This window comes from Pantherophis guttatus, chromosome 4 (assembly GCF_059756535.1).
Source record: "Pantherophis guttatus breed Tessera chromosome 4, ASM5975653v1, whole genome shotgun sequence".
In the NCBI taxonomy this organism is placed as follows: Eukaryota; Metazoa; Chordata; class Lepidosauria; order Squamata; family Colubridae; genus Pantherophis; species Pantherophis guttatus.
In genome coordinates, this window is record NC_142066.1 from 31,871,247 (window position 1) to 31,896,535 (window position 25,289).

A 25,289-nucleotide genomic window follows, 5' to 3' on the forward strand; every position below is an offset into this window, starting at 1 on the left:
AAAACTGGAAGAAAATAGCATAATAGATAGCAGACCTGAATGTCATTTTTTAAAATACTACAGCATTGCCCTCTAGTGTTGAGGGGTGTCATTGCAAGCAGCTAAACTCAGCTGGCACTAGTGATTGCGTACTTACAAATAGTCCTCAACTTACAACCATTCAATTATTAGCGACTGTTCGAAGTTACAATGGTATTGACAAAAGTGATTATTACCGGTTCTCATAATTATGACCATTGCAATATCTCCATAGTCACATGATCATAATTTGGGCACTTGACAAATAGCATGTATTTATGAAGGCTGCAGCGTTCTGAGCGTGTCATTCACTTAATTGCAGTGATTCTCTTAACAACTGAATCAGCAAAAGAAGGTCATAAAATGGGATATGACTTAACCATTGTCTTACTTATCATTGGAAATTCTGGGTGATTGTAAGTTGAGGATGCCTCTCATTTTCTCCAAGCAGATGCCCTCTGAGCTTTTTATGTGTGTGTCGACAAAATCATAATTTCTCACATGTGTGGCAATCCAGTATGGGGGATCTAAAGGTGTACTCACTTGTCCATCTTGATCTGCCAGTAGGCTTTGCGTGACACTGGGATGTAGTGAAGCTTTCCCACATAGGCATTGTGGTTGATGCCTCCGAAAATAACTTCACCTCCATTGTCTTGTTGTGAGGTCTTGTTGGTGCTAAGAGAAACATTGTAAAAGTTAAAACAGCTGTCTTAAGCCCCAGTGTAATTTACTGCAAGAAAGTTCACTCTTCCAAGATGGCTAAAGGTCTTGAGATTTTAATGGTTGCAGAAAGGAGTAATTATGGTACATGGGGCATGTTAATTTATCTCAACTGTTTTCCTTATTGTATTATAAGCTGCACCCAGGATCAGTTTTAAGTGTGTCTAGTGCCTAGGGCATAGGAATAGAAATCAGGACAACATCAAAACATTTTGGACAATTAAAAACCCAATCCAGCAATTGCCTTTCCTGGTTTTTGGTTTACCCTTAGTAAGGCTTTAGGTATCTGTGATAGTTCTATTATGGCTACCCAGCCACCCACCCTACCTCCAATATTCCATTCCTCTATTCCAGTTTTTTTTTTTTCCTAATTTGGACACTTTAAGCATTCTGCCTGAGGAATTCTGGGGACCTTACGTCTTAAAGTGACTTAAGTTTGAAAAATACTGTTCTTCCCCATCAATATTCTAGTTAGAACTGCCATACCTGGACTGCACAACATCACATAGCCACTAGATGGTGGTAAAGAGGTCATTCTTCACCTGAGCATTGTGAGGAAAAAAATCCAGTGGAAGTGCCATTTCTTTCCCCACAAGGTCAATTATCCCATTAGCTGAAGAGAGACATTTTCATTAGGGAAAGAAAACATTAATCCCACCTCCCTGCATTCTTTGGCAATTCCAAAGAAAATTGCATTCTAGTTTAAAAATAAAAGTTTAAATACAGGCAAAAAAAAAGTACTAACCATTTGATCAAACCATTCAATCAAGGTAACATTTAACAAAGATTGGTAGCATGCTTAATTTTGCCACCAAGAACCAGGAGTTCACAAAGATTAGTTCTTATCTTGAATGCTCTTTTTTTCCATTCAAATATATATATATTGTCATTTTGGCAGAAGAATAGGCACATAGCCATTCAGGACAACCCTATTGATTCTTATTTGATAGATTTTGAGATTAAATCCAGATTTTGCACACAGCCCTTGATCAATACCATCAAGTGAGATGATGAGAAGAAACAGGATCAGGTCACATAACAAGCCGAAACAGGTTCCTGTTGAATTGTCACTATTCCTATTTCTGAGTAAGCTTGGTTTTGTTGTACTACAGGAAGTTTGTTTTCTTTCCTTCTGTCCCTTTTTACTCTACTTCTTTTTCACATCATATACTTCAAGTTCTAGGGCAGCATTTCTCAATCTTGGCAGCTTTAACATGTGTGGACTTCAACTCCCAAAACTGAATCCTTAGCAACTTTAAAATGTGTGGACTTCAAGTCCCAGAATTCCTCAGTGAGCATGCTGGCTGAGGATTTCTGGGATTTGAAGTTCAGGTATCTTAAAATTACCAATGTTCATAGACACTGATTTAGTACTACCAAAAGGCTCTTATTGAACCTTGATAAGAGGCAGAGCTTCTTATCTACATTACAGTGTGATATCTGGGGGTCAAAAGCAGGAAAAGAATCATATGGAGAGGGGGTATATTAATTTTTAAAAATATTTTCTGTTAATTTTTTCTTTAAGTATAAACTATGTGTTTTCTAGTGGCAACCAATTAAACCCATTAAAAAGACTTGTGGGAAATGGAGTTTTTATAATGTGTCAAGAATAATGTTGTAAGCCACTGTTTCTTAACCGTGGCAGCTTTAAGATGTGTGTACTTTGAGTCCCAGAATCCCCAAGCTAGCATGTTGGCTGAGGAATTCTGGGAGTCAAAGTCCATGCATCTTATACGCCAAGGTTGAGTAACACTGTTGTAAGTGATCCCTAGCCAATTTTTCAGAACTGGAAAAGTGTAGAATGGTTAAACTAATTGGCTGATATATTCAAGAACCCAGAAACCAAATATGAAAAAGTATTAGGGTGTTGGAGAGTTGTCTTGATAAATTACCTTGTTCCCCAATTTTTTGTTGTTGTTGTTGTTGTTGTTGAGAATATAGCTATACTTCAGGCAGCCAAACAGAAAACATAAGCCTGATGTTTTTACATAGATTATTAACTGTTAATTACAATGCAATCCCATAATTTTGACATATAATTTTTATTGAATAAATGGGTTTACTTAATCCTAGTAAATGTAACCCAGGAAGCGGCACCAAAGTTTGAGGAAATGAGTGTAGTTGTTGCAAACTGGCAGGAATTTGCTAAAGGAATAACTGGATGTTGGGAATGTGATTGCCCAGTGTTTTAATAGCTAGAACAGTAAAATAGATAATGGCTCAGAACACACAGTGGTAGTTGATTGATTGGAGAGTGCAGGCTCCTACATGAGGCAATCTATGTTACGACTGGTTGCTAGGTATAAAGAGAGCGTTTCCCTTTCCCCTCCTGCCTTTTTCTTCTGTATTCTGTTCTGTGATTTACCTCATGATGTAATGACGTGCCTGACTATCTTGTCTGCTGTAAATATAAATTATATTTATTTATATAAAAACTACAAGTTCAGGACAACATCTCTGACTCAGTTTGGACACCAGTTGCTCAATTCCCTGACACTCAGGGTTTATAATTAGTTGAATCCAGAAGTGAAAAAAAGAGGATGTGGAGGTAAACAGGAGCAAAACCCCAAGTGGGAGAAAAAGAGGTTCTCGGCAGACAAAGTGAAGTCTACAAGGACAATCCAACAGGAGGGAAAAGTCATAAGAAGACCTGGAAATGTAGACTTTGAAAAACATATAAAAAGTGTGGAGTTGTGAGGGCAAAGAGGGCACCCTGGTGTGCAAATCTAAGACCTGGGCTGGAGAAATGAAGTCTGGAAGAGATGGCAGAGAAAAAGCAAAGGAAGTGGTTAGGCAGTGAAACAACCTGAGGCAATAAGAAGGAATCAGAGATAAGATCGATATATGCTTCAGCCAAAAATGTATGGATCCTGAACTTCTGGGAAAACACTAGGGAAAAAAAATTAAGTATGGATAGTCCTTGACTTATGACCACAATTGGGACCAGAATTTCCATTGCTAAGCAAGACAGTTGTTAAATGAATCGCACCTGAATTTATGACCTTTTTTGCCATTATTATTTCAGTTATTTACTTAATCATGCAGTCATTAAGTGAATCCAGGTACCCCGTAGCCTTTGCTTGTCAGAAACCAGCTGGAAAGGTCACAAACTGAGCCTGGGATGCTGCAACTGTTATAAATACATGCCAGCTGCTGCAATGGTTGTAAACTGAAGAACTAATGGTAAGGCGCTTTTTTTCAGTGCCAAAGATGCTTTTTCAAGAGGCAGCTGGTTTCGCTTCTCATCCAAGAAGCTTCTTCAGCTGTTCAAAAAAAGAAAAACCAGAAAGTCCAGCTGCCTCTTGAAAAAGCACCTTTGGGACAACTATGACCTAGATGACTGAGAATCTCCATAAACCTTTTTTCAATGCCATTGAAGTTTTGAACGGTTGCTAAATGAAGGTTGTAATTCTACCTGTAATCAGAAGGATTACTCTCAGTTCTGCCAGAACAGTCAAAAAAAGTCAAGAGGGTAGCTAGGACCTCACAATAAAGCCTTGTTCTTTTAATTTGCATTGCACAAGCAACAGGTAATAAAATGGGGGGAGCTTTGGCTACAGACTGGCAGCCTCCATCTTGGCATTTTTGACCCCTGTCCCTGGATACCCTGGGAAAGCACAAGAATGTGTTCCTGTTGTGGATCCACTACCAGGGAGGTGGATCAGAAAAAGAAACCAACCTGACTGGCCAGTTGGAGAGAGGACTCAGGCCAAGAAATATGGGGAGTAGTCCTCCAGGGTTGATGGCTGAGAGAGTGGCTACTGGAAGGTTGGTAACAATATTTTCTTGCCTGGACTACAATTCCCACTACAGATAGTCCTCAACTAATGGTCAATTGCTTAATGATTGTTCAAAGTTATATGACAGATTCTCTCCCCCCACCCCAAAAGGTAATTACAACCTGGCTCCAATAGTTCCAATAGCTGGGCCTTTCCCCTCCCCATAGCCACATGACCACATGTCAGGTGCTCGGCAATCTGCCGGCATTTATGGCCATATGTAACATGACCGTTTACAATGTTTTTGCTGAAAATTGGCTTCCAGTTTTCTGCAAAAATGGCCCATAGTGAAGAATGGGTTTGCTTTATAATTGAGGTCTTTGCTTTATGACCACAGCATTTGCTTTACCTAATTAGCTTAAGGATTCCTGCAAAAAAAAAAAAGATTTTAAAAATGGGCCTGGTTACGTGATGGACTGTTTTACAACAGTCATGACGTACAATTGTAATGCGCAGGTTCCATTACTGTCATAAGTCAAGGACTACCTTTCTCACATCCACATACAGCCACATACTGGGAGTAGGGGGTTTAACTGGCAACTGAAATAGTTTGAAATAACTGCAAAAAGGAGGGTCTCAGTGGCAGAAGACATCATAAGGCGAAGCTAAGAGACAAAAGGAATGGCCCAACATTGGAAGAGAGACAATTAAGAATGAATGGAGATGTTCCACATCCCACTTGTATGTAAAAGATGTTGTCTGTTATTCTATATAATATGGTAATGCTCACATTGTATTCAACAGCTGATAATTGTGTACTATGAGATATTTTGAAATCCTGAATTGCTCTTAGTGAGTCAGTTGGAAGTAGACTATTAAACCAATTACAAAACAAACTATCCTCCTGGGTAGGAGTGATACATCTGGAAGGCTGTAATGGGAGTGGGCATGGCCAGTGTGTGACGCATCTGGCCCATGGGCCGGAAGTTTGACAGCCCTGTCACTATAGCACAAGGCTATATAGGTTGGATGCCAATTGTTGATGCCAATCCCCAAACTCTCATAAAAAATGAAACCCAGGGGATGGGGCTTGGGAAGTCTTCTGCTTTGGACAATATTTTACAAGAAGAGTACTCAAGTCCTCTGCTCACAATAAAATTCCTTATACCACCAGGCGTGAAATTTTAGGCCTGGATAACTTTGAACTACGCTGTCTTTGTTACGGCCTAATCTTAGTACACAAGATTATCTACTGTAAATGTCCTACCTGTTGATGACCACTTTAACTTCAACCACAATAACACAAGGGCTATCAATGGATTCAAACTAAATGTAATCTGCTCTAATCTTGATTGTAGAAAATACGACTTCAGCAATAGAGTAGTAAATGTCTGGAATACTCTACCTAATCCTGTTGTTAGTTTCTCTAACCCTCATACCTTTTACTTTAAACTGTCTACCGTGGACCTTACACGTAGGGTTGCCAGGTCTGCTTCCAAAAAATAACGGACAAGCGGGGGGGGGGGGTGTTTAAGTAGTTAAAAAAATAAAAAAACTTTTTACAATTAAATTATATATTTTCTTACAAACATTTTAACATGCCATTTTAGGTCAGTCAACACAAGCTACAATACATTTTAAAAATGTGAACTGTACATAATTTTATAATATATATTTATTTTAATCTTATTAATTTTTTCGGAGAATTGAGTTCAATGGATATTCGATCTTTGTCTCATTTTAACTTATGAAAAAAAAGACAAAACGTGATTCTCCTATCCTTATTCTCTTAGACTGTACAGCTTTAGATTACGTACCATTTCATCATAAAGCTTTTGAATAAAAAAATGTCCACTATTTTGTGAAAAAAAATAGTGAACATAATGTGAAAAAAGCGAACTGTCCGCTCAAATAGTGGACACCTGGCAACCCTACTTACATGTTTCGTAAGAGGTCCCTAAGGGGGTGTGCATAAGTGCACCAGCGTGCCTACCGTCCCTGTCCTACTGTCCCCATTTATATGTACTCATTTTATGTATTTATGGCTATGTTTTGCTTATTTATATCCATTTATTTGTACCGTTTTCATGTGTCCATGTTTACATCTGTACTGATACTGTTTCCTTGTACTTGTTAACAAATTAAATAAATAAATAATAAATAAATAAATAAATAAATAAATATCAGGGAGGAGGTGATGTCGACAGCAGAAAGATGCATACTTGCAAAGATGGAATGAGAAGACATTGTTTTTCAGAAGTTTTGCCTTCATCATGTTATCAAAGGGTGGGGTGATGTTGTTTACTGAGATGGAAGGATAACCCAATCCCATGATACCGTCAAATTTGGCAGCCACAAAAACCAAGCCTGGCAAATCAGTAGCCTCCGCAAAGGTCTGATTCTTAACGGTGACGTTGCCAATCTGAAGAGAAAGAAAATACACAGCATTTTGTCTTCTGTATCATTTATCAAAGGGTGTGCATAAGATATGAACCCCAAGTACAATGAAAACTGCCTGGTTTTTATGTCCGTCGTATGGTCAGTTAACCTTGGTACAGTATATGACTTGTCAAAATTTACTGCAATGCATATAAAAATGGAAAAAGTCTCAGTCAAGTCTTCATGACCCCCATTTTGACTTATTTTCACCACACATGGTAGACATCCCTGCCTTTTATCACGTAACAGATAATTATATTATTATTACTTAAGTATAACCAATCTGATCCTTCATCAATCAGGAGTTATGGTTTTCAGTGTTTTAGAAAACTAGCAGGGATATCCACAGGGGATGGTCGAAAAGTCAAAATGGCAGACTTTGTTATGGTCCCCCAAAATGATGCTGGAGTCCACATTTTGGCCAAACACCAGTGTCTCCCAATAGCTGGTATCTTAAGGATGCATGAATTTGTAGGCTGATGTTATTGATTTAGTGTAATGAAAAAAACCCTGCAAATATTTCAAAGCTGTTTCTTTGTCCTGCTCCCAAGCTTCATACGCCTTCATTAAAAGTTATCTAAGAATTGAAGAGAAACTATTTCATTCTGTCTTAGATTGCATGTTACAGATCTGAGGCTTGTCACTGGAAAGAGAATATGAAATAAATGGTATAGAAATCTCATTCAGAAGAAAACTAAATTTTATCTTCAGGAAAGGAAAAATATGCCCTTGTATTTCCTTCTTAATCCCTCCCTTCCTGCATTAAACCTATTTATTTCTGAGAACCAGATTCTGTCAGCTTCCAATACTCACCCTGAGGACATCCCGGCTTAAGAATCCTTTAAGGCTACCGCTTCCATAGTGAATTTCGAATTTGCTTTTATCGGCCTTGTGGGTGCAGGAAAACAGGGAACGGTAATGTTTGTGTACCCCTGATGGAGAAAAAGCCATTAATTGTGTACAGAGAACAGACTGGGCTAGGGCTTCCCTTCCCTTCTCTCCATGCTAATCTACTTTATGGCTTATACCACTGATATTTCCCAACATATAGTCTATAGCAGGGGTGTCAAACTGGCGGCCTGCGGGCCGGATGTGTCACATGCAGGCCATGCCCACCCCAACTCTGTGAAGGGAAAAAAGTCATGATACATCACATGATAGCAACGTGATGTTGCAAGTTTTTTCACCCATGATCTATACCAGTGATGGCTAACCTTTTTGCCATTGCGTGCCAAAAGTGGGGGGAATGCAGGGGGAGTCACTTGCACATGTGCCCACACCCATAATTCTATGCCCCCTGCCCCCCACACATGCGACTCCCCCCCACATTCTCCCCACTTTTGGCATGTGATGGCAAGGTAGGCCCATTTTTTGCTCTCCCCAGGCTCCAGAGCCTTTCTAGGAGGCTGGAGAGGGCGAAAACGGCCTTCCCCACCTCCCCAGAGGCCCTCCGGAGGCCGGAAACAGCCTTTTTCCTGACTTCCGGTAGGCCCAAAAGGCCCGAAAATCAGCTGGCCAGCGCGTGCATGTACGCCAGAGCTGAGCTCGCGTGCCCACCGATATGGCTCTGTGTGCCACCTGTGGCACATGTGCCATAGATTCGCCATCACGGATCTATATTATACTGGCACACCAAAAAAATACTACAGGTAGTTGTAATATGATCACCATTCCCCCCCACCCCCAAATAACTCCATCAGCTTGGATGCAAAAGATTTCAATTGCACACAACATTCCCCTAATTGGAGCATAAGACCAAACCTAGCATGTGATCAGCAATATGCTTTACTGTCCTAACACTCCTCAGAAAAGCCTGCAGTTTTCATGGCTGATATGAATTCCTAGGTTATAAGAGACAAGCAAGTCCCAAAGAGTCACTGAGACTACTCACTATCCTTATATATTCAATATAATTATTTTTTTTCATAGGCATCTTGATGAAGGCTGTAATTGTTATGGGCCACAACAAAGACCACCCATACCTAACCTTATCTGTCCCACCAGGGAAAACCCTGATGGGAGAAATGGAACCCATACAATGACACTAGCATTATTTCTTGGGTCTCAGTTTTGACACCAGCTAGGATCCATCCATGATCAAATCATGAATGGTTTTGTTCTGATTTCAAAGTGAACTATCTTTCCAGGAGAGAAAGGCATTCTGCCCTTCCAAATCTTCCCTGTGTTGAATTCATACATTACTGTGGCTTCTTTGGTTTGATGTTGCCTGTGAACCAGGCCAAAGTCTCCCATGATAAAACTGTTCTTTTACCACTAAGTTGACAACTGGAGAGAATTTGGCTGACCAAGTAATCCTTCTACTTCTCTAAGAGAGGAATGGATTACTGTAACGATGGTTATATTTATAATTTTCTCATCTGGTTCATCCTACTGCCACATCAGTTTGTAATTTTAAGAAAAGCCTGCATAACATTTTGGGTGCATTAGCATGCACATTTCTCTTGAGCAACTCTTCCCCATGCATTCCACTCTAGTCTCAAGAATCAGTTGAGGGTATGATGTTCTTACAGCATGCCAAATGTATCAGGCAACATTTGGAAGAAGGCACCCACAGGTTGGATGAGCCAGTATCAAAGACGACGTTGAAGCATTGTTTGGGGGTTCCAAGACAGATTTGCCCATAGTATTGGGCCTGGTATATAGCAAGAAAAGAAGAAGAAAACAAAAGGGTCAGCATTTTATAATGACTTGAACCAATGTCTTTATCTACGACATTATTTTATCTAGTTATTGTCCTTATTTATTTGTTTATCATCCTTAAATAGAGAGGACTAATTTGATGCTGAAACAGAATTGTGGGATCTAAGTTCAGATCATTGAGTGTTGTTGGAATAGACATTCTCTTCTAGCCCAACCTATCTCACAAAGGTTCCTTACCCCTACCCCTATTGCCATGTAGGCTACCTTGATTGTCTAATGCAGCATCATTCAACCATGGCAACTTTAAGATGTGTGGACTTCAACTCCTGGAAGAAGTCTGCATGTACTAGTTGAGGCATTCAAGTCCACATGTGCTAGGTGGGGCATTCTGGGAGTTCAAGTCCATAACTGCTAGGTGGGGAATTCCACATGGCCTAGGTAGCTTATTCTGGGAGTTCAAGTCCACATGTGCTAGGTGGGGCATTCTGGGAGTTCAAGTCCATAACTGCTAGGTGGGGAATTCTACATGGGCTAGGTAGAGTATTCTGGGAGATGAAGTTCACACATCTTAAAATTGTCAAGGGTGAGAAACACTGGTCTAGAGAAAAAAAATGTAATTGTAAATTAAGTAAATACACCAATAACAAACTCATTCTGAGTGCCAATCTTTTTGTATCCAATATGGCAATCGCCAAAGGCAAAACAGAAATATAGCACCAGACACAGAAAAACTGACATTTGCAGAAGAATTCAAGCACTTCAGAAACATTAATCTTAAAGAAGAGGAAAAGGAGAAGAACAGCAAATGAGGAACAAGCACACTCAGTAATTACATGACAAAGTCAGCTGAAAAAAAAATCCATTAGCATGAGAAAGAGAAGAAATAAATACATAATTCTCTTCTTGAGGAGAAGAGAACACAGCTGAATCTCCCATACTGCAACATTTATTTGACAGATTTTTTAGCATACTGGTCTTTTGTTTTTCAGATGGCAATCAAAATGGGAGTTAAAGGTTTTTATCTAAATTTGCTTGATTGGGGGACTGGAATATTAAGGTTATTTTAAAGTTATCTAGAACCTCTTTCTAATAGTAGATATCCTTGAATCCTACCTCATTATGTCAGGGTAAGTGATGTTCTTTGGAGGGAATGTATGCCAAGTGTATTCTTTCATTAAAGTCATCTAAGGTCACTCCAGCTACTCAACTAAAGAGAGCAGGCACCTAAATTCAGCAGCAGCAATACAGGAAGATGCTGGAGATGGGTGATCACCTTAACCACAACAGGAAGGGCATCATTTTAAGCTTTGTTAGAGAAGGCAGGTGTCAGCCACTTCTGCATTTTACTAGGAAAAACTACATGGATAAATAAGATAGAAGTGATTGATGACATAGTCATCAATGAATGATGAGCACCCAGGTCAAATGGTACCTGATATACTAATGAGGATATTTCTGAACACTAATGATGTTTATGATGGGGTTAGATTGGAAGTTGCCTTCCAGATGTTTAGTTTCTGATGATGTCATGCAGGAAAAGAAGATCTGAAGCTGCAAAGAAGAATTGACAATGGGAATACAGAATGCAAGAATCATGAACATAGAAAACTTTGATACAGAGATAAGAAATAAACTGCATATAAATAACATATTAGGCATCAGTAAATTGAAATGGATTGGAGAATCAGAAGATCATATTTTTAATTATTCAGGACATGAAAAGCAAAGAAGGAATGCCCTTGCTTTTATAGAAAGGAATAGTACAGGCAGTCCTGACTGTTGAAATCTCGAATCTAGATTATAAGTAACCCCAAACAGGTTTGTCAGAGTTTCGAATGATCATTAAGTGACCGGTTGTAAGTTGAGGACTACCTGTACTTGGGAACAATACAATCATTAACCAGGTAAATTTAATACGACATCATGGACAACAGTTTAATATTATGATTATTATATAAATTCATGCTCCAATCACTGATGCAGAAAAAGAAGAAAAGTTTTATGGTTAAGTTTAATTTGAAATTTATAGAACATGCAAGCTAGATGTGCTGCCTGGGGTTGGAAGCTGCAGAGGGTAGGAAAAAACCACAATTGGTTTGTATAATCCAGGAAAGAAAAATTAAGCAGGAAAGTGACTAATCTCTGTCTGACAATCCTATAATATCTTCATTGCTAGCCCAGTCTTCAACCAACCAATATTGTGCAGATTCCAAACCAAACAAATTAGAAAAACAAAGCCAGCCACTTTCCATAATCCTGAACTCATTGATAAAATAGCTAGAGAAACTGTGGAATAAATTTAAAAAAGGATTATATAAAAAGAGATTGCCAAAGATGAAGAAACAGAAGAAAACTATTGGATTTCAGAACAAAGGATGAAAATTACCAAGAAGCAAAGCCAAGAAAGATAAATATTTTAGGAAAGAACATAACAAAGATATTCAGAAAACTGTTAAAGAGACAAGAAACAGTATTTGTCATTACAACTAATCCCCAGATTAGGAGCGTTCATTTAGCACCCATTCAATGTTATGAGATAAGCGCCCCCTAGTGTTTACAAGCAAGTCCCAAAATTATGAATGTTGCAGCACCACAACAGTTATTCACCCTTACAAATGACTGCAGGGGTCTCCAACATTCTCCCTATTCCCCCAGTCCCCGCTCCCCACAACTTCTTCCCCCTCCCATCCTGCAGCGCCCGACTAATTTACCCTACAAGATCTGTCTCCTCTTTGTCACAGGTTTTTTTGCTTTTGAGGGAGATGAGAGTTGATGGAAGCTCCTGGATGCTGTAATACTGCATGAGTTCAGGCACCCGTCCTCTTTTGCAGAGAATGGGTGCCTGAACTCTCATGAGATCATGGACCCCAGAAACTTTCATTCTCAGCATGAAAAGAGTTTGTGGTGCCTGTCTCCTGCTCCCCCCCCCCCCCAACTCTTTTCTGCCACTGGGACACTTTTACCCAGACAGAGATCGGATGGAGACTGGAAGCTTCATCTGCTTGTAAATGGGGCCTTTGAAAATGGAGGGATTGACTCCATTTTGAAATGGCCCCAAGGCCTCTATGAGGCCTTTGAAAATGGAGCAAATCCCTCCATTTTCAAAGGTCTCATAGATGCTTATGGGGCATTTCAAAATGGAGCGAATCCCTCTGTTTTCAAAGGCCCCATTTGGGCAAAAATTGTCCCAGTGGTGGCAGAAAGGAGTTGAAGGAGGGGAGAGGAGTGGAGAGGAGAAGGAGACAGGTACCACAAATACTTTTTGTGCCCAGGAGCTCTCCTCTTCCTCAAAGAGAATGAAACGGTGGCAGAGAAGAGACAGATCTTTGCAAGGTAAGTAAGTCCGGTGCGGCAGGGAGGGGGAAGCATGAGGTATCTTAGTGGGTGGGGAGGCCTTGGGCCTGTTCCATCATTAGCCCCCCTGCCCCCATGGCCATCCCCATTCTGAGATACCTCATGTGCACTTAACGAATCATGCACTCGCCCATGCATTAAATTAGCGAATGCGTGGGTGAAAGCAGGGAGTGATCTCGTTCAAAGTATGAGATTCACTCCCACGGATCCTCGAGGTATGAATGGAATGGGCAGGCTCCAACACATTCATAACTCGAGGACTACCTGTATATCTGCAAAGGCATTGAAGAGAGAAACTGACATAGAAACCCAAGGAAAGTCTTTCAAAATCTTTCCAAACTCAGAAGGAGGTTTAAATTAATATGGTAAAGAATGTCAATGTATATACAGTAACTGATTCAAAGAAGATCAAAGAAAGATGAGAGGAATTTAGGGATCTCAACAACGAATAAATTTTTCAAGGTATTTCCAAGAATCTCTAGTACTAAAATATGCAATTAAATCAACACTTTGAAGAGGAGAAGAATCTGTAAAGGTTCTAACCAAAATATGCAAGCAAATCTGGAGAAAGAGAAAATGGTAAAGAGAGTGGAAAAGATTAATATATTACCTATATCAAAGAAAGAAGATCTAAGAGGGCATGCAAACTATTGTACAGTATCCTTGATTGCACATACTAGCAAAATAATACTTAGGATCATCCAGATCATTCAGATTAGAGCCCTGCACGGACATTAGTTTAGCTTTACAAAAATCCGAGGACCAAGAAAGATTATTGGTGATGCTCACTAGAAAATTGAGAAAGCGAAAGGATTTTAAAAAGTCAGTTTGTGCTTAATTGATTATAGAAAGATCTTTTGATTGTGTCATGATTGATTGTGTCATGTCCAACTGTGGTATTTCCTGAGAAAACCAGAAATTGTAGAACAATTTACTGGTCTTGTGCAAAATTTATATACAGGACTGGAAGCCACAGTCTGTAAAGAACATAGCAAAGGGAACTGGATTTACTGTATAATGAACATATATTTAGTGAAGAACATATATTGGAAGAACATAAGTGTATACAGGTAGTCTTCAACTTAGAACCACAATTGAGCCCAAAATTTATGTTGCTAAGTGAAACATTTATTGTGAATTTTGCCCCATTTTATGACCGTTATGAACAATGCTGCTATTGATATGGCAGATGGTTTCTGCTTTTCACCAGTGAGCAAGCAATAAAAAAGTAACACTCAAGAAATATTTCACAGGCTGGCATTTTGTTAGGATAGCAATGAAGGTCAGAAAAATATATTCATACTGTAGGCTGGGATGTGTCTATATCTACAAAGATCAGAATTGTGCTTGCAATGATTTTCTCTGTGACATGCTATGGAAATTAAAGTTAGACTTTGAAGATGCAGGATAGAAAGATTCTTGATTATTTTGAGCTTTGGTGTTGGAGAAGACACCTCAGAATACCATAAACAACAAGAAAACAAAGAAAATAAAGTTTTCACCCAAGGCACAAACGATCGGGCTCAAGTTATCATATTTTGGACACATTATGCAAAGGCTTAGTTCTCACGGGAAGCCTTCCACCAAAAATGGAAGAAAAAAGAAAAAGTGTGATCAAGAGCAAGGAGGATGGACTCAGTTACAACGGCACTAGGTGCACCATTGGGACACCTGAAGGACCATGTTGGGGACAGATCATCCTAGAGAAGTTCTAGCTATGTGGTCATTAAGAGTGAGGGTTAGGGTTAGGGTTAGGGTTTGGATTGGATACTTTATGGCAGTAAATAACTTCCGGCCATTGTAAAATACCTCCTCTTCACCGTGGTCCTGCATTTTGAGTGCTTAGCAACTGGTTCACCTTTATGACCAATCGCAGCATCCCATGGTCATCACATGACCATGTTTGCAACATTTTTGCTGGGGTTCACTTTACTTAACTTCACTTAACTATGGTGATTTGTTTGAGGATCACTATAAAAACAATGGGTCAGGTCATACCATCCAAGATTCAACCCATCCAAGACCGAGTGGCTGTTGTTTCCGACATCCCGATATAGTCAGTTGACGCCATCGCTGACTATTGGGGGCGAATCGCTGGCCCCCACGGAGAGGGCTCGCAACTTGGGCGTCCTCCTGGATTCACGGCTGTCTTTAGAAGAGCACTTGACGGCCGTGACCAGGAGGATCTTTCATCAGGTTCGCCTGATTCGCCAGTTGCATCCCTTTCTGGATCGGGACTCCCTACACATAGTCACTCATGCCCTCGTCACCTCCCGCCTGGACTATTGTAACGCTCTCTACATGGGGCTCCCCTTGAGGAGCACCCAGAGGCTCCAACTGGCGCAGAGTGCGGCCGCACGGGTGGTTATGGGAGCAACATGGTGCTCCTGTGTGACACCTCTCCTGCGCGAGCTGCACTGGCTCCCGGTGGTCTTCCAGGTGCGCTTCAAGGTTTTGGTTACCACCTTTAGAGCGCTCCATGGCTTAGGACCTGGCTACTTACGGGACCGCCTACTACCACAAACAGCCTCCCACCGGCCGGTACGCTCTCATAGAGTGGGGCTCCTTCAGGTGCTGTCAGCCAAACAATGTCAACTGGCGGCCCCTAGGGGGAGGGCCTTCTCTGTGGGGGCACCTACTATCTGGAACGAGCTCCCCCCGGAGATACGGAGGATCCCGGATCTGCGCACCTTCTGCCGTGCTTTGAAGACACTCCTATTCCAGCAGGCCATCCTGGCCTAATTTTCTCCCCTTCTTTTAAATTTTAAAGTGAAATTTTAATTTGTTTTAAATTATTGGGAATTTTAATTGTCTCGGGCAAAATTATTTAATTTGGTTTTAATTATGTTTTTTAACTTTTGTATTTATGTGTTTTATTTTGTGCCTGTTCACCGCCCTGAGTCCTTCAGGAGTAGGGCGGTATTCAAATTTAATAAAATGAAAAAAATGAAAAAATAAATATGGGTACCTTGACTTATGAGTCAGTGGTGAAATCCATATTTTTTATTACCGGTTCTGTGGGTGTGGCTTGGTGGGAGTGGCTTGGTGGGCCTGGCAGGGAAAGGATACTGCAAAATCTCCATTCCCACCCCACTCTGGGGCCAGCCAGAGGTGGTATTTGCCGGTTCTCCGAACTGCTCAAAATTTCTGCTACCTATCAGAACCCGCTGGATTTCACCCCTGTTATGAGTGTAATAACTTATGATTGGATTTCTAGTCCCAATTGAAATCGTAAATTGAGAATTATCTGTAAGGTTCCTTTGTTTAACCCAACAACACTTACATTTGGTTAGTTAGCTGGTTTATACAGTACATCTCACAACATTACTATTCGTTGAAGTGTCATCTGTTGAGTATTATAAGGAGCAAGAAGAAGCCAAGCCATTCACTAACTACAGTGACTGAATTCCCACAATACAACTAACCAAATCAGATCACTGTGGGTTATCTCTATTGCTTGAACAAAGACACAGTTCTTGAGACTCTATCCAGCAGCTAAGATTCCTTCCCTCGCAGACCCATTAATTTATTTGGTGGATTTGTAACTTGCTTTTCTTTCAAAAAGCTCATGGTAGCTTACATAGGGTCTTTCTTCAATTTATCCCACAACAATAGAGTAGGTTGGGCTGAAAGAGATTAATTTTCCATAGTTGAGGATGGGCTTGAATCTCCTCAAATTTATCCAATGATTTGACCCCCAGGTTTTGGTATTTTGGCATCATTATACTTGGGTACAGAGGCCCTTCATTTACCACTGCAACACTCTGAAATGTAATCATAAGCTTATGCCCTCTATTAAGAAAACATACGTCCATGTAGTTGTGGAGACGAGTGACAGAAGTTGTAGCTGGTGGTTTTCCAGTTCTTAGTCCACCTCGCCTTAATACTTCAGCAATGGGAAGCCCTGATTGGCCAAACCGGTTTCGGACAGATGGAAATTTCTGCAGAGGGATCCTGCAAGGGAATAGAAAGCAGATAGAAGAGGGGGGGAGTTAAAAGTAATGTAGGGTATGATATTCTTGCTATCAAAAATATCACCACCATTATAATAAGTCAATTATTTGATGATTTGACAAAAATCTAGGACAGAAATGAAAACTATAAATCCCAGTAGGTTCACATGATTTCCCAGAGCCCCCAAGATTAGGTACAACCAAAGATATGGATTCTTTCCTCATGGAAGGGGTGGGATTTAAGGTAACCCTTTTACCCCTTAGCATTCTTCCTCACTTTAAACTGGATTATTTGCAACCTCTCCCCTCATGAAATTCAGTTCTCTGGATGGTGAAAGGTGTACGGACCTGATTGAGGGCACACAATCTACAAATTGAAATTATTTTATTTGGTCTAATGGTCCTACAGGACAGGATTTATTTAAAAAACCCATAATTGATCAGATTCACACTACCTGCTGAGCTATGAAAAATGAAACAGGATTCTGGTTTAGGATGAAGTAGATTCAAGCAAGGTTTGTTTTCTTCTAGTGTATGCTGTTTGGACAGTTGTTAAAGATGTTAAAGAATATTTCAAAAGTAAAATGGGAAAATCAAACTCTAGGGTTGATTATTTCCTTGGATTGGGGTTTTAAATCATTGAATTAGAGTCATAAATTTCTTGTCCATCTGGCATTACTGTGTTCAGAACTCTGTAGAGTTAGCTTGGCATTTTTCATCCAACATTCCTCAACTCTCTCTCACCTACCCACATGAGACAATATTAGCCATAAAGGGAGAGAGATAAATCCTTACACATGTAGTGAGAGATTTTTTAATTAACACTGATACTTGGGCATCACCCACCTGTAGGCAGCAACAGGGCTGGGCAGATGAATTAATTGTAGCTACCTAGTATCCTTAATCAGTGCTGAGTAAGTCATAGACTGGTGTGCTCCGGCACCAGGTTGATAGTTCGTAAGACACCAGGTATCTTCTCATAACCCCCTGGGAGGAGCTAAACTAGTCAATCTCTTGTTTTGTGTCAATTGTATCTGATTTTTAGGGAGGAAGATGAGCCAGAACTGGTGGATGCAAATGGGGTTATTCTGGAAGAATTGGGTTGTGTTATCAACTGGATAAGTTATCTCTTCAACATATAGGAAAGTATATTGAACTGGTATCCTCCACATTGTTCATATATCTTACCAGGAACTGGCTGGCAGATCTAGATTGCTGCCTCACTGTACATCTACAACATCCTTGAATCATAGATCTCAGAAATATTTGATCCTTATTATTTTAGAACAGGAGGGGGAATCTTGAATCGGTGAGTCAGATACATCCCATGCTTAATGCCATCCATCTTGGGCAAATCCATGGTGCTTGTTTCCCAAAAGGGAATGCTCCCCCCACCCAAAAAAAGAGACAGATTCATTGGATGATAACCCTGAAAGTGCTCCAATTCCAAGTTTAAGTAGTCCTTGATTTACGACCACAATTGGCATCAGAATTTCTGTTATTAAACAAGATGGTTGTTAAGTGAGTCACACCCAATTTTACAGCCTTTTTTTTGCCACAGTTGTTAACAAATCACTGCTGTTGTTATGCAAGTGCAGCTTCTCCCATTGACTTTGCTTGTCAGAAGCCACCTGGGGAAATTGCAACTAGCGACAAACAACCATAGTAAATACATGCCAGTTGTCAAGCACCCAAATTTTGATCACATGACCATGGGAATGCTGTGATGGTGAAAAGTTATAAAAGTGTGAGAACCAGTCATAAGTTACTTCTTCAGTGTCATTGTTGCTTTCAATGATCACTAAACAAGGACTACCTATATTGCTTAGTATTAAAATGTATTGTTGGAATGTATTTCTATGCAACACCTACAGTAGTATTCAACCAGTAGATAGCAGTATTTACAAGTTCGGATCTATGGTATATGCTCGATGCTCTTTTGTGCTAAGTAGAGTTTCCTGTTTCCTGTTACAGTTAAATAGTTGAGCAGTAAAGCAAATGGTGACTGTACTCTTTGTTTGCTCTGTGGTGCTTTATATAAACAGAATTTCTAACACTTATCATGTTTCCCTGAAAATAAGACATGGTCTTATATTAATTTTCTACAAAAAAGACAGATTTTCTGCTTAAGTCTTATTTTTGGAGAAATACGGTACTAAATGCGTCCATCTGGCTGACAATCTTAACTGGGGCTTATTTTTGGGTTAGCGTTTATATTATGGGTACCCTGAAAAATCATGCTAGGGTTTATTTTCCAGTTGGGTCTTATTTTTGGGGAAACATGGTAGTTGTCATACCCAAGCAGCACCCCATATCTTTCTTATTCCCTGAGAGAAAATGCAGGTGAGTTTCTTTAGCTTCCTCCCATTCCAGGGTTGGTTGTAGGTTGGCTTCACACACTGCATTAAGCCATAAGATGACTGTTTTGCTTTAGTATGTTGTGTGAACCCTGTCATAGTGGCTAAGCCATAGATAAGACTACTTATGCAGTTATAGGTATCTTAAGGCCCCTAGCACTACATGAAGCTACCAGATTTGATTGCGACTTCCAAAGATCGGACTACAACTACAAAAAAAAAGTTGTTTTACACTGACTGGCTTTTTGAGGTAGGAAACTCACAGGATAAGTATTGTAAACCCTAACATTTAAAATTAAACTTTAAAAGTCTCCCTTGAAGTGAACACATCTTCATGAATGTGTCTGTGAACTTGTCTTGGCAACAATGCAAAAATGGTATTGTCTTATTTTATTTATTTATTTATTTATTTGATTTGATTTGATTTCTATACCGCCCTACTCCGGAAGGACTCAGGGCGGTGCACAGCCAAACAATAAAACACATACATACAAAATTTAAAAGTAGAATAAAATCAAATTAAATAATTTTGGCCCCGACAAATTTAAAACCTCAAACTTTTAAAACCAATTTAAAATTGAATGTATAAAATACTAAAAGATATTTAAAAATTAAAAATCTTTTATAAAAGAGGGGGAAAATTAGGCCAGGCTGGCCTGGTGAAATAGTAAGGTCTTTAAAGCGCGGCGGAAGGTGCGCAGATCCGGGATCCTCCATATCTCTGGGGGGAGCTCGTTCCAGATAGTAGGTGCCCCCACAGAGAAGGCTCTCCCCCTGGGGGCCACCAGTTGGCATTGTTTGGCTGACGGCACCCGGAGGAGCCCCTCTCTATGGGAGCGTACCGGCCGGTGGGAGGCTATTGGTGGTAGTAGGCGGTCCCGCAAGTACCCAGGTCCTAAGCCATTTTGGGATTTTTTTAGTGATTCACCCTATAAATACTAACTTCGTCTGATCCTACATAGGGTGTTTTTTTTTTCCATATTGAGCAAAGGCTAGCTATAGCTGCTTGTTACTGCTGTAGCAAAACCTAAAGAGGGTTAACTGCATTCTGAACAAAGCCTCCACCCCCCATTTCAAATATTCATTTCCCAAACCAAAAAGACCCCACATCAGTTCTGGACACACACCCCGATATATGTGTCATGACCCCACTGACTTTACATCCCTAGTCTGCCTGTGTTCAAATGTCAGGTGCAGTATCCAGTCTACAAAAGATTTCCCATTCATTGTCAATATGAAGGCTAATGGCTACCCAGCATCATTGTTTAAGCAAATAGCAATAAACAAAGCAGTGGTGGGATTCAAATAATTTAACAACCGGTTCTCTGCCCTAATGATTTCTTCCAACAACCAGTTCGCCAAACTGCTCAGAAAGATAACAACCGGTTCTCCCAAAGTGGTGCGAACTGGCTGAATCCCACTACTGAAACAAAGTCTTCAACTTACAAGTATTCATTTAGAGATTGTTCAAAGTTACTACGGCACTGAAAAAGTGATTTATGCCTGGTCTTCACACTTGTGACTCTCAAAGCATCTCAAAGCATAGACACATGATCAAAATTTGAATGCTTGGCAACCGCTTCTCTTGTCCCTCACCTAACAATAAGACTTGATTGATTTGATTACGTGCCATCAAATCAGTGTCAATCTTAGTGACCACATAGGAATTCTCAAGGAGAATCTGTCCTCAACTTGTTTTCCAACAAATAGCACCTACCTTACAAATAACTAATATAATTACATAATAAATTAGTCAATTGTTGTGCATCTTTGCTTTCCTCCTGCAATTTTTGAGAGGGGAAATTATTTCCTACTCATGTTTTAGTACAATAGTGAGTAGATTTCAAATATAGTTGGATCTAATGCTTCTGATTAGGTCCCTAATATGAACCAGATATGACAGGCAGTTCTATCGTGCAAATGAGGACAAGCCTTGCGAAGTATGGTCATGGTAAAAATCAAGCTCTGTTCCTGGTTTTCCTTGAATGCCTTTAGGGGTAGAAATTTCTGGGTTTAATTCTTTTCTTTTTAATTATTATTTTATAAAGAAATGTTTTGGTTTTTTTCATTTTAAGACATTTCTGGATGTATCAAAACAGCATGAAAATTCTGCATAGCATTTGCAAATCACACTAAATCTCCAGCTAATCCTGATATTCTAGCTTCTATTCAGCAGAAACACTACAGTATTTGCGAACTAGTCTTTGGGTATCCTATGTATTTGTTTCATAGCTTCTTTGTTTTTATTTAGGTTAAAGAAAAAAATATATTTAACCATTTTGTTCCAGAGTTGATACTACAATGGATTTCTGTTAATTGTTACTACAGAGCTTCTTTTCCTAATTTATCTGATGGATGGATGGATGCAATGAAAAGTGCACAAATTTCACTAAATTAAAAAAAAAACAACCACCACCAGTACTATTTTTCTTTCTATTTCTAATCTCCAGTAAAATAATGTATTGCTGATATCCAAGAGACTCCAGACCTATCCTAAATGGGATAATGAGGATTTTCAATATTCTCTAAAGCAGGGGTGTCAAACTTTATTTCATTGAGGGCCGCATCAGGGTTGTGTTTGATTTCAGGGGGCCGGGTGGGTATGGCCAGTTCGACATCACTCGTGTTGGGGTGCCTGTAGTGGTCCAGGTGGGGCTGGGGGGGATCCATTGTCTCCAGTGGAGGAAGGTGAGACCAGGGAGAGCACCAAACCCTTGTTCTTTAGAGGAGCTTCGTTGTCCCTCTCAGGCCACTCAGAGGACCCCCGGATAGTGGTGCAGACTGTCCAGACCTCTAGGCAGTGGAGAGCAAGCACCCAGCCCTCGAACTCCAGGGCACCAGGACCCCACAGCCCAGCCCAACCCAGCCCCGCTTCCCAGAGGGGGTGCCCAGAGGCGCTTACCTCCTCCTCGATGCTCCTGCTGCTGTTCTCATTCTCCTTGGCCAAGTTGCTCATGGTGTTTGCGGGAGGGCAAAGTATGTGGGTCAGAGGGAAGCCCACTCCCTCTCAATACAAGTAGACCTGGCTTTGTAACCAAAGCATCCTCAGCGATAGGATGGGAGACCACCAGGAGAGGTCAGGAGGAGGAGACAAGGGGATGGTGAAAGGGCAGCAGGGCTGCTGGTGGCCAAGTGCTAAGACAGGACTTCCTTCCTTCCTTCCTTCCTTCCTTCCTTCCTTCCTTCCTTCCTTCCTTCCTTCCTTCCTTCCTTCCTTCCTTCTCTTTTCTTCTTCCTTCCCCTCTTTCCTTCTTTTTCCTTCCTTGCTCTCTTCCTATCTTCCCTTCTTTGTCTTTGTCTTTCTTCTTTCCATTCCTCCTTTCCTGTCTCTTCTTCGATGCTCAAATGCAAAAAGGGAAACATTTCTCTTTTTGTTTTGCTTTTAGTTTGTTTTGCTAGCCCTCTGCCAGTGAAAACGGAGCTTGGGTGGGAGGGATGCTCCATTTTTGCTGGTAGAGGGCTGCAGGAGGTCGTCATAAAATGGAACCTGGGAGGACTGCAGGCGCCAGCTCCAAGTTCCATTTTCGCTGACAGAGGTACCACGGGCCAGTCCTTCAATGTTTCCAGAGTGGCCCCACAGGCCAGATCTAAGCACTCTATGGCTAGATCCGGCCTACAGGCCTTGAGTTCGACACCCCTGCTCTAAAGGTACCTTACAGTAGCAACATAATATAAAGTTCACATTTATTTACATGCTATTAAAAGTTGCAACACCTCTTTTGAGTCAAGATCAACTCTTATTTATTTTGTAATCATGCTACTGTAGTCTTTCTTATCCTTGGCAATTTTAAGCTGTATGGACTTCAACTCCCAGAATTCTAACCCAATGGAATCTGAAATTGCATACCTCTATCAAAAGTGGGAGAAATCTACATTAAACCTAAGGAAAACTCTTACCTATCATTAAAAAAGATGAAGGACTAAACTGAAAGAGGACAAAATGTATACTTGTTTAAATTTGGACTTCCAAATTGGCTTGTACAATAATTTAAGTAAAAATGTAATCGGTCTCAGTTGAGTTTGGAACCATATGTTTCTGCTTAGCTACTCAGCTGCTTAATATGGATGGGTAATTTCAAGGTCATTGTTTTATCTTGAAACTGGACACGTGCTAGAGGGATTTTCAATTAAGAGGGGACTCTCAGTTGGGGCTATTAGCATCCTAATCCAGCAATTTGTTTTCTGGCCAACTGCAAGCCTAAAATTCAGTTTAACCCTCCCTTATTCTTTTAAAGAACCAAAGAGTTCTCTCAAGTTTTGTCTAAAGTTTTTCTCTTCTAACCTGTTTAATTTCATTTCTTTTCAAGTGTTTGAGACATCCCAATTTCTAAAATCTTTGTTAAGGCAGGGTGTGCTTTTACTACCAACTACTGGTTATTCAGTATATCAGTGATTCTCAACCTTGGCAGCTGGAAGACGAAAGGATTTCAACTCCCAGAATTTCCTAGCCAGCCTAGCTGAAGACTAGCTGGCTGGGGAATTCTGGGAGTTGAAGCCCATCCATTTTCCAGCTGCCAAGATTGAGAAGCACTGCAATATATATATTTTATTTTTATTTGGAATCTCTGCATTTTTATTTCTCCTGCCTCCTTTGAGGACACTTTCCTGCATATGATGGAAAGTCCCTTTTCTTTAATCTCACATCTGAAATTTCAGATGTGGCAGAACTTCTGCTTTTCCAGATATTACTAAGGTACAACTCCCAACATGCTGGTTAAAGCTGGGCGTTAAGAGTCTAACCACATATGGACAGCCTCAGATTCACATGTTAAGCTGTCAGCACCCTTCATGTGACGGAAGAGTCCTGATCATAATATTATCCGTCAGTTTGAGTGACAACTATTGTTTTAATCTAAGTTTCCACAATCAGGTGATCTCCAGATTTATCGAAACTACAAATTCCACAATTTCCAGCTAGGATCTTCCTCTCTAGCCCAGCACAAAAAAAGGAAAAAGTAGATCATAAGTTAACTTCACAGAGACCTCCTTTCTAATCACTAGGCCACTTTATTTTTCAAATTACCTCTAGCTATCCCAGATCCCATATTCTGGGTTCACAGTTGGTGGCTTGCACAGACCTCTTCCTTGAAATGCAAGCTGTGTGCCCCTATAACTTGATTCTTCAAATTCTCTGCAATCATATTCTTCTTTCTTGATCAAGGGTCCCTAAAGCCACAAGTTTCTAAATCCCCCTTAAGATGATAACCTCCAAAGGATGAGGACTACAGTTTACAGAATTCATCGTGCTAGCTAGGAAGTTGGGAACTACTGTAACTGGTCCAGCCCAGCTGTAGCATCTGAAACTAAAAGAGGCTATCCTATCTGCTAAGTACTCCTCTGCCGCTCAGAGTTCAATAACCATCTTGCATTATCTCACCGGATTTGCCCTTCAATCCCAATTGCCAGCAGCATTATGATCCAGATTCTGCCTCCCATCTTCCGTTGGTTCAGACCTTCAGTTTCCTTCAGTTCAGTTTCCAGCGGGAATTCCTTCTGTGTGTCCTGACTGCACCTGGATTATTTTTCTTGGGGATGGAGAAGTATATTTGCACTGGCTGGGGAGTAACATTATTGCCTCGCCCATAGGGCCCAGGAATGTGAGTTGTAGATCCTGACTGGTTAGGACTGCTGGGGTTTACCGCCTCTATTCTATGTAATTATTGGGGCTCATGTTTCAATTGGCTAAGAGCACCTGAGCAAAAATGCTTTGCCACTCTGATTAATGAGCAGTGAACTTTGATAGCTCTGAATCTCCTTGGTCGTCAGGTGAGCTCAGTCAGAAAGCAGATTCCTTAATGTTTGGCTAGCACTTGTGGGGTTCCATGTTTGTGGCATGCAAAATCTTAGGGTTCAAAAACAAAATAATTTTCCTTGAAGCCCTTAAACAGGTAGAGCTATTGTGGGTGTGATATGTCTCTTGCCATCAGGACAGAGAGATTAATTTGACAGCAGAAAGTATTATATGAATCAGTGGAGAAAAACTGGGAAATCCCCCTCTGTTTTCTGTTTTTATTTTATTTTATTTTTTAAAAAAACAAAATCAGGTAAGTACGCTTATATAAATCTGG

The 25,289-nt window shown here is 40.4% G+C and overlaps 1 protein-coding gene across 2 annotated transcripts in view; it reads right to left on the reverse strand.

Annotated features, from left to right (window-relative positions):
- LOC117669135 (cathepsin D) overlaps window positions 1-24,778 on the reverse strand; it is a 37,460-nt gene extending 12,682 nt beyond the window's left edge. The window contains exons 1-6 of one of the 2 annotated variants that reach the window (XM_034423329.3): window positions 24,599-24,778; window positions 16,721-16,865; window positions 9,426-9,549; window positions 7,710-7,828; window positions 6,680-6,879; window positions 562-693 (exon numbers count right to left, since the gene is read on the reverse strand). In XM_034423329.3, coding sequence (XP_034279220.1) covers window positions 562-693; window positions 6,680-6,879; window positions 7,710-7,828; window positions 9,426-9,549; window positions 16,721-16,865; window positions 24,599-24,657 — 779 coding nt within the window. In that variant the 5' untranslated portion in view covers window positions 24,658-24,778. Of the gene's footprint in view, window positions 1-561; window positions 694-6,679; window positions 6,880-7,709; window positions 7,829-9,425; window positions 9,550-16,720; window positions 16,866-22,123; window positions 22,373-24,598 lie in introns of those variants that run through there. The other variant, XM_034423330.3, reaches the window with a different exon arrangement.
- Between the last annotated feature and the right edge of the window lie 511 nt (window positions 24,779-25,289).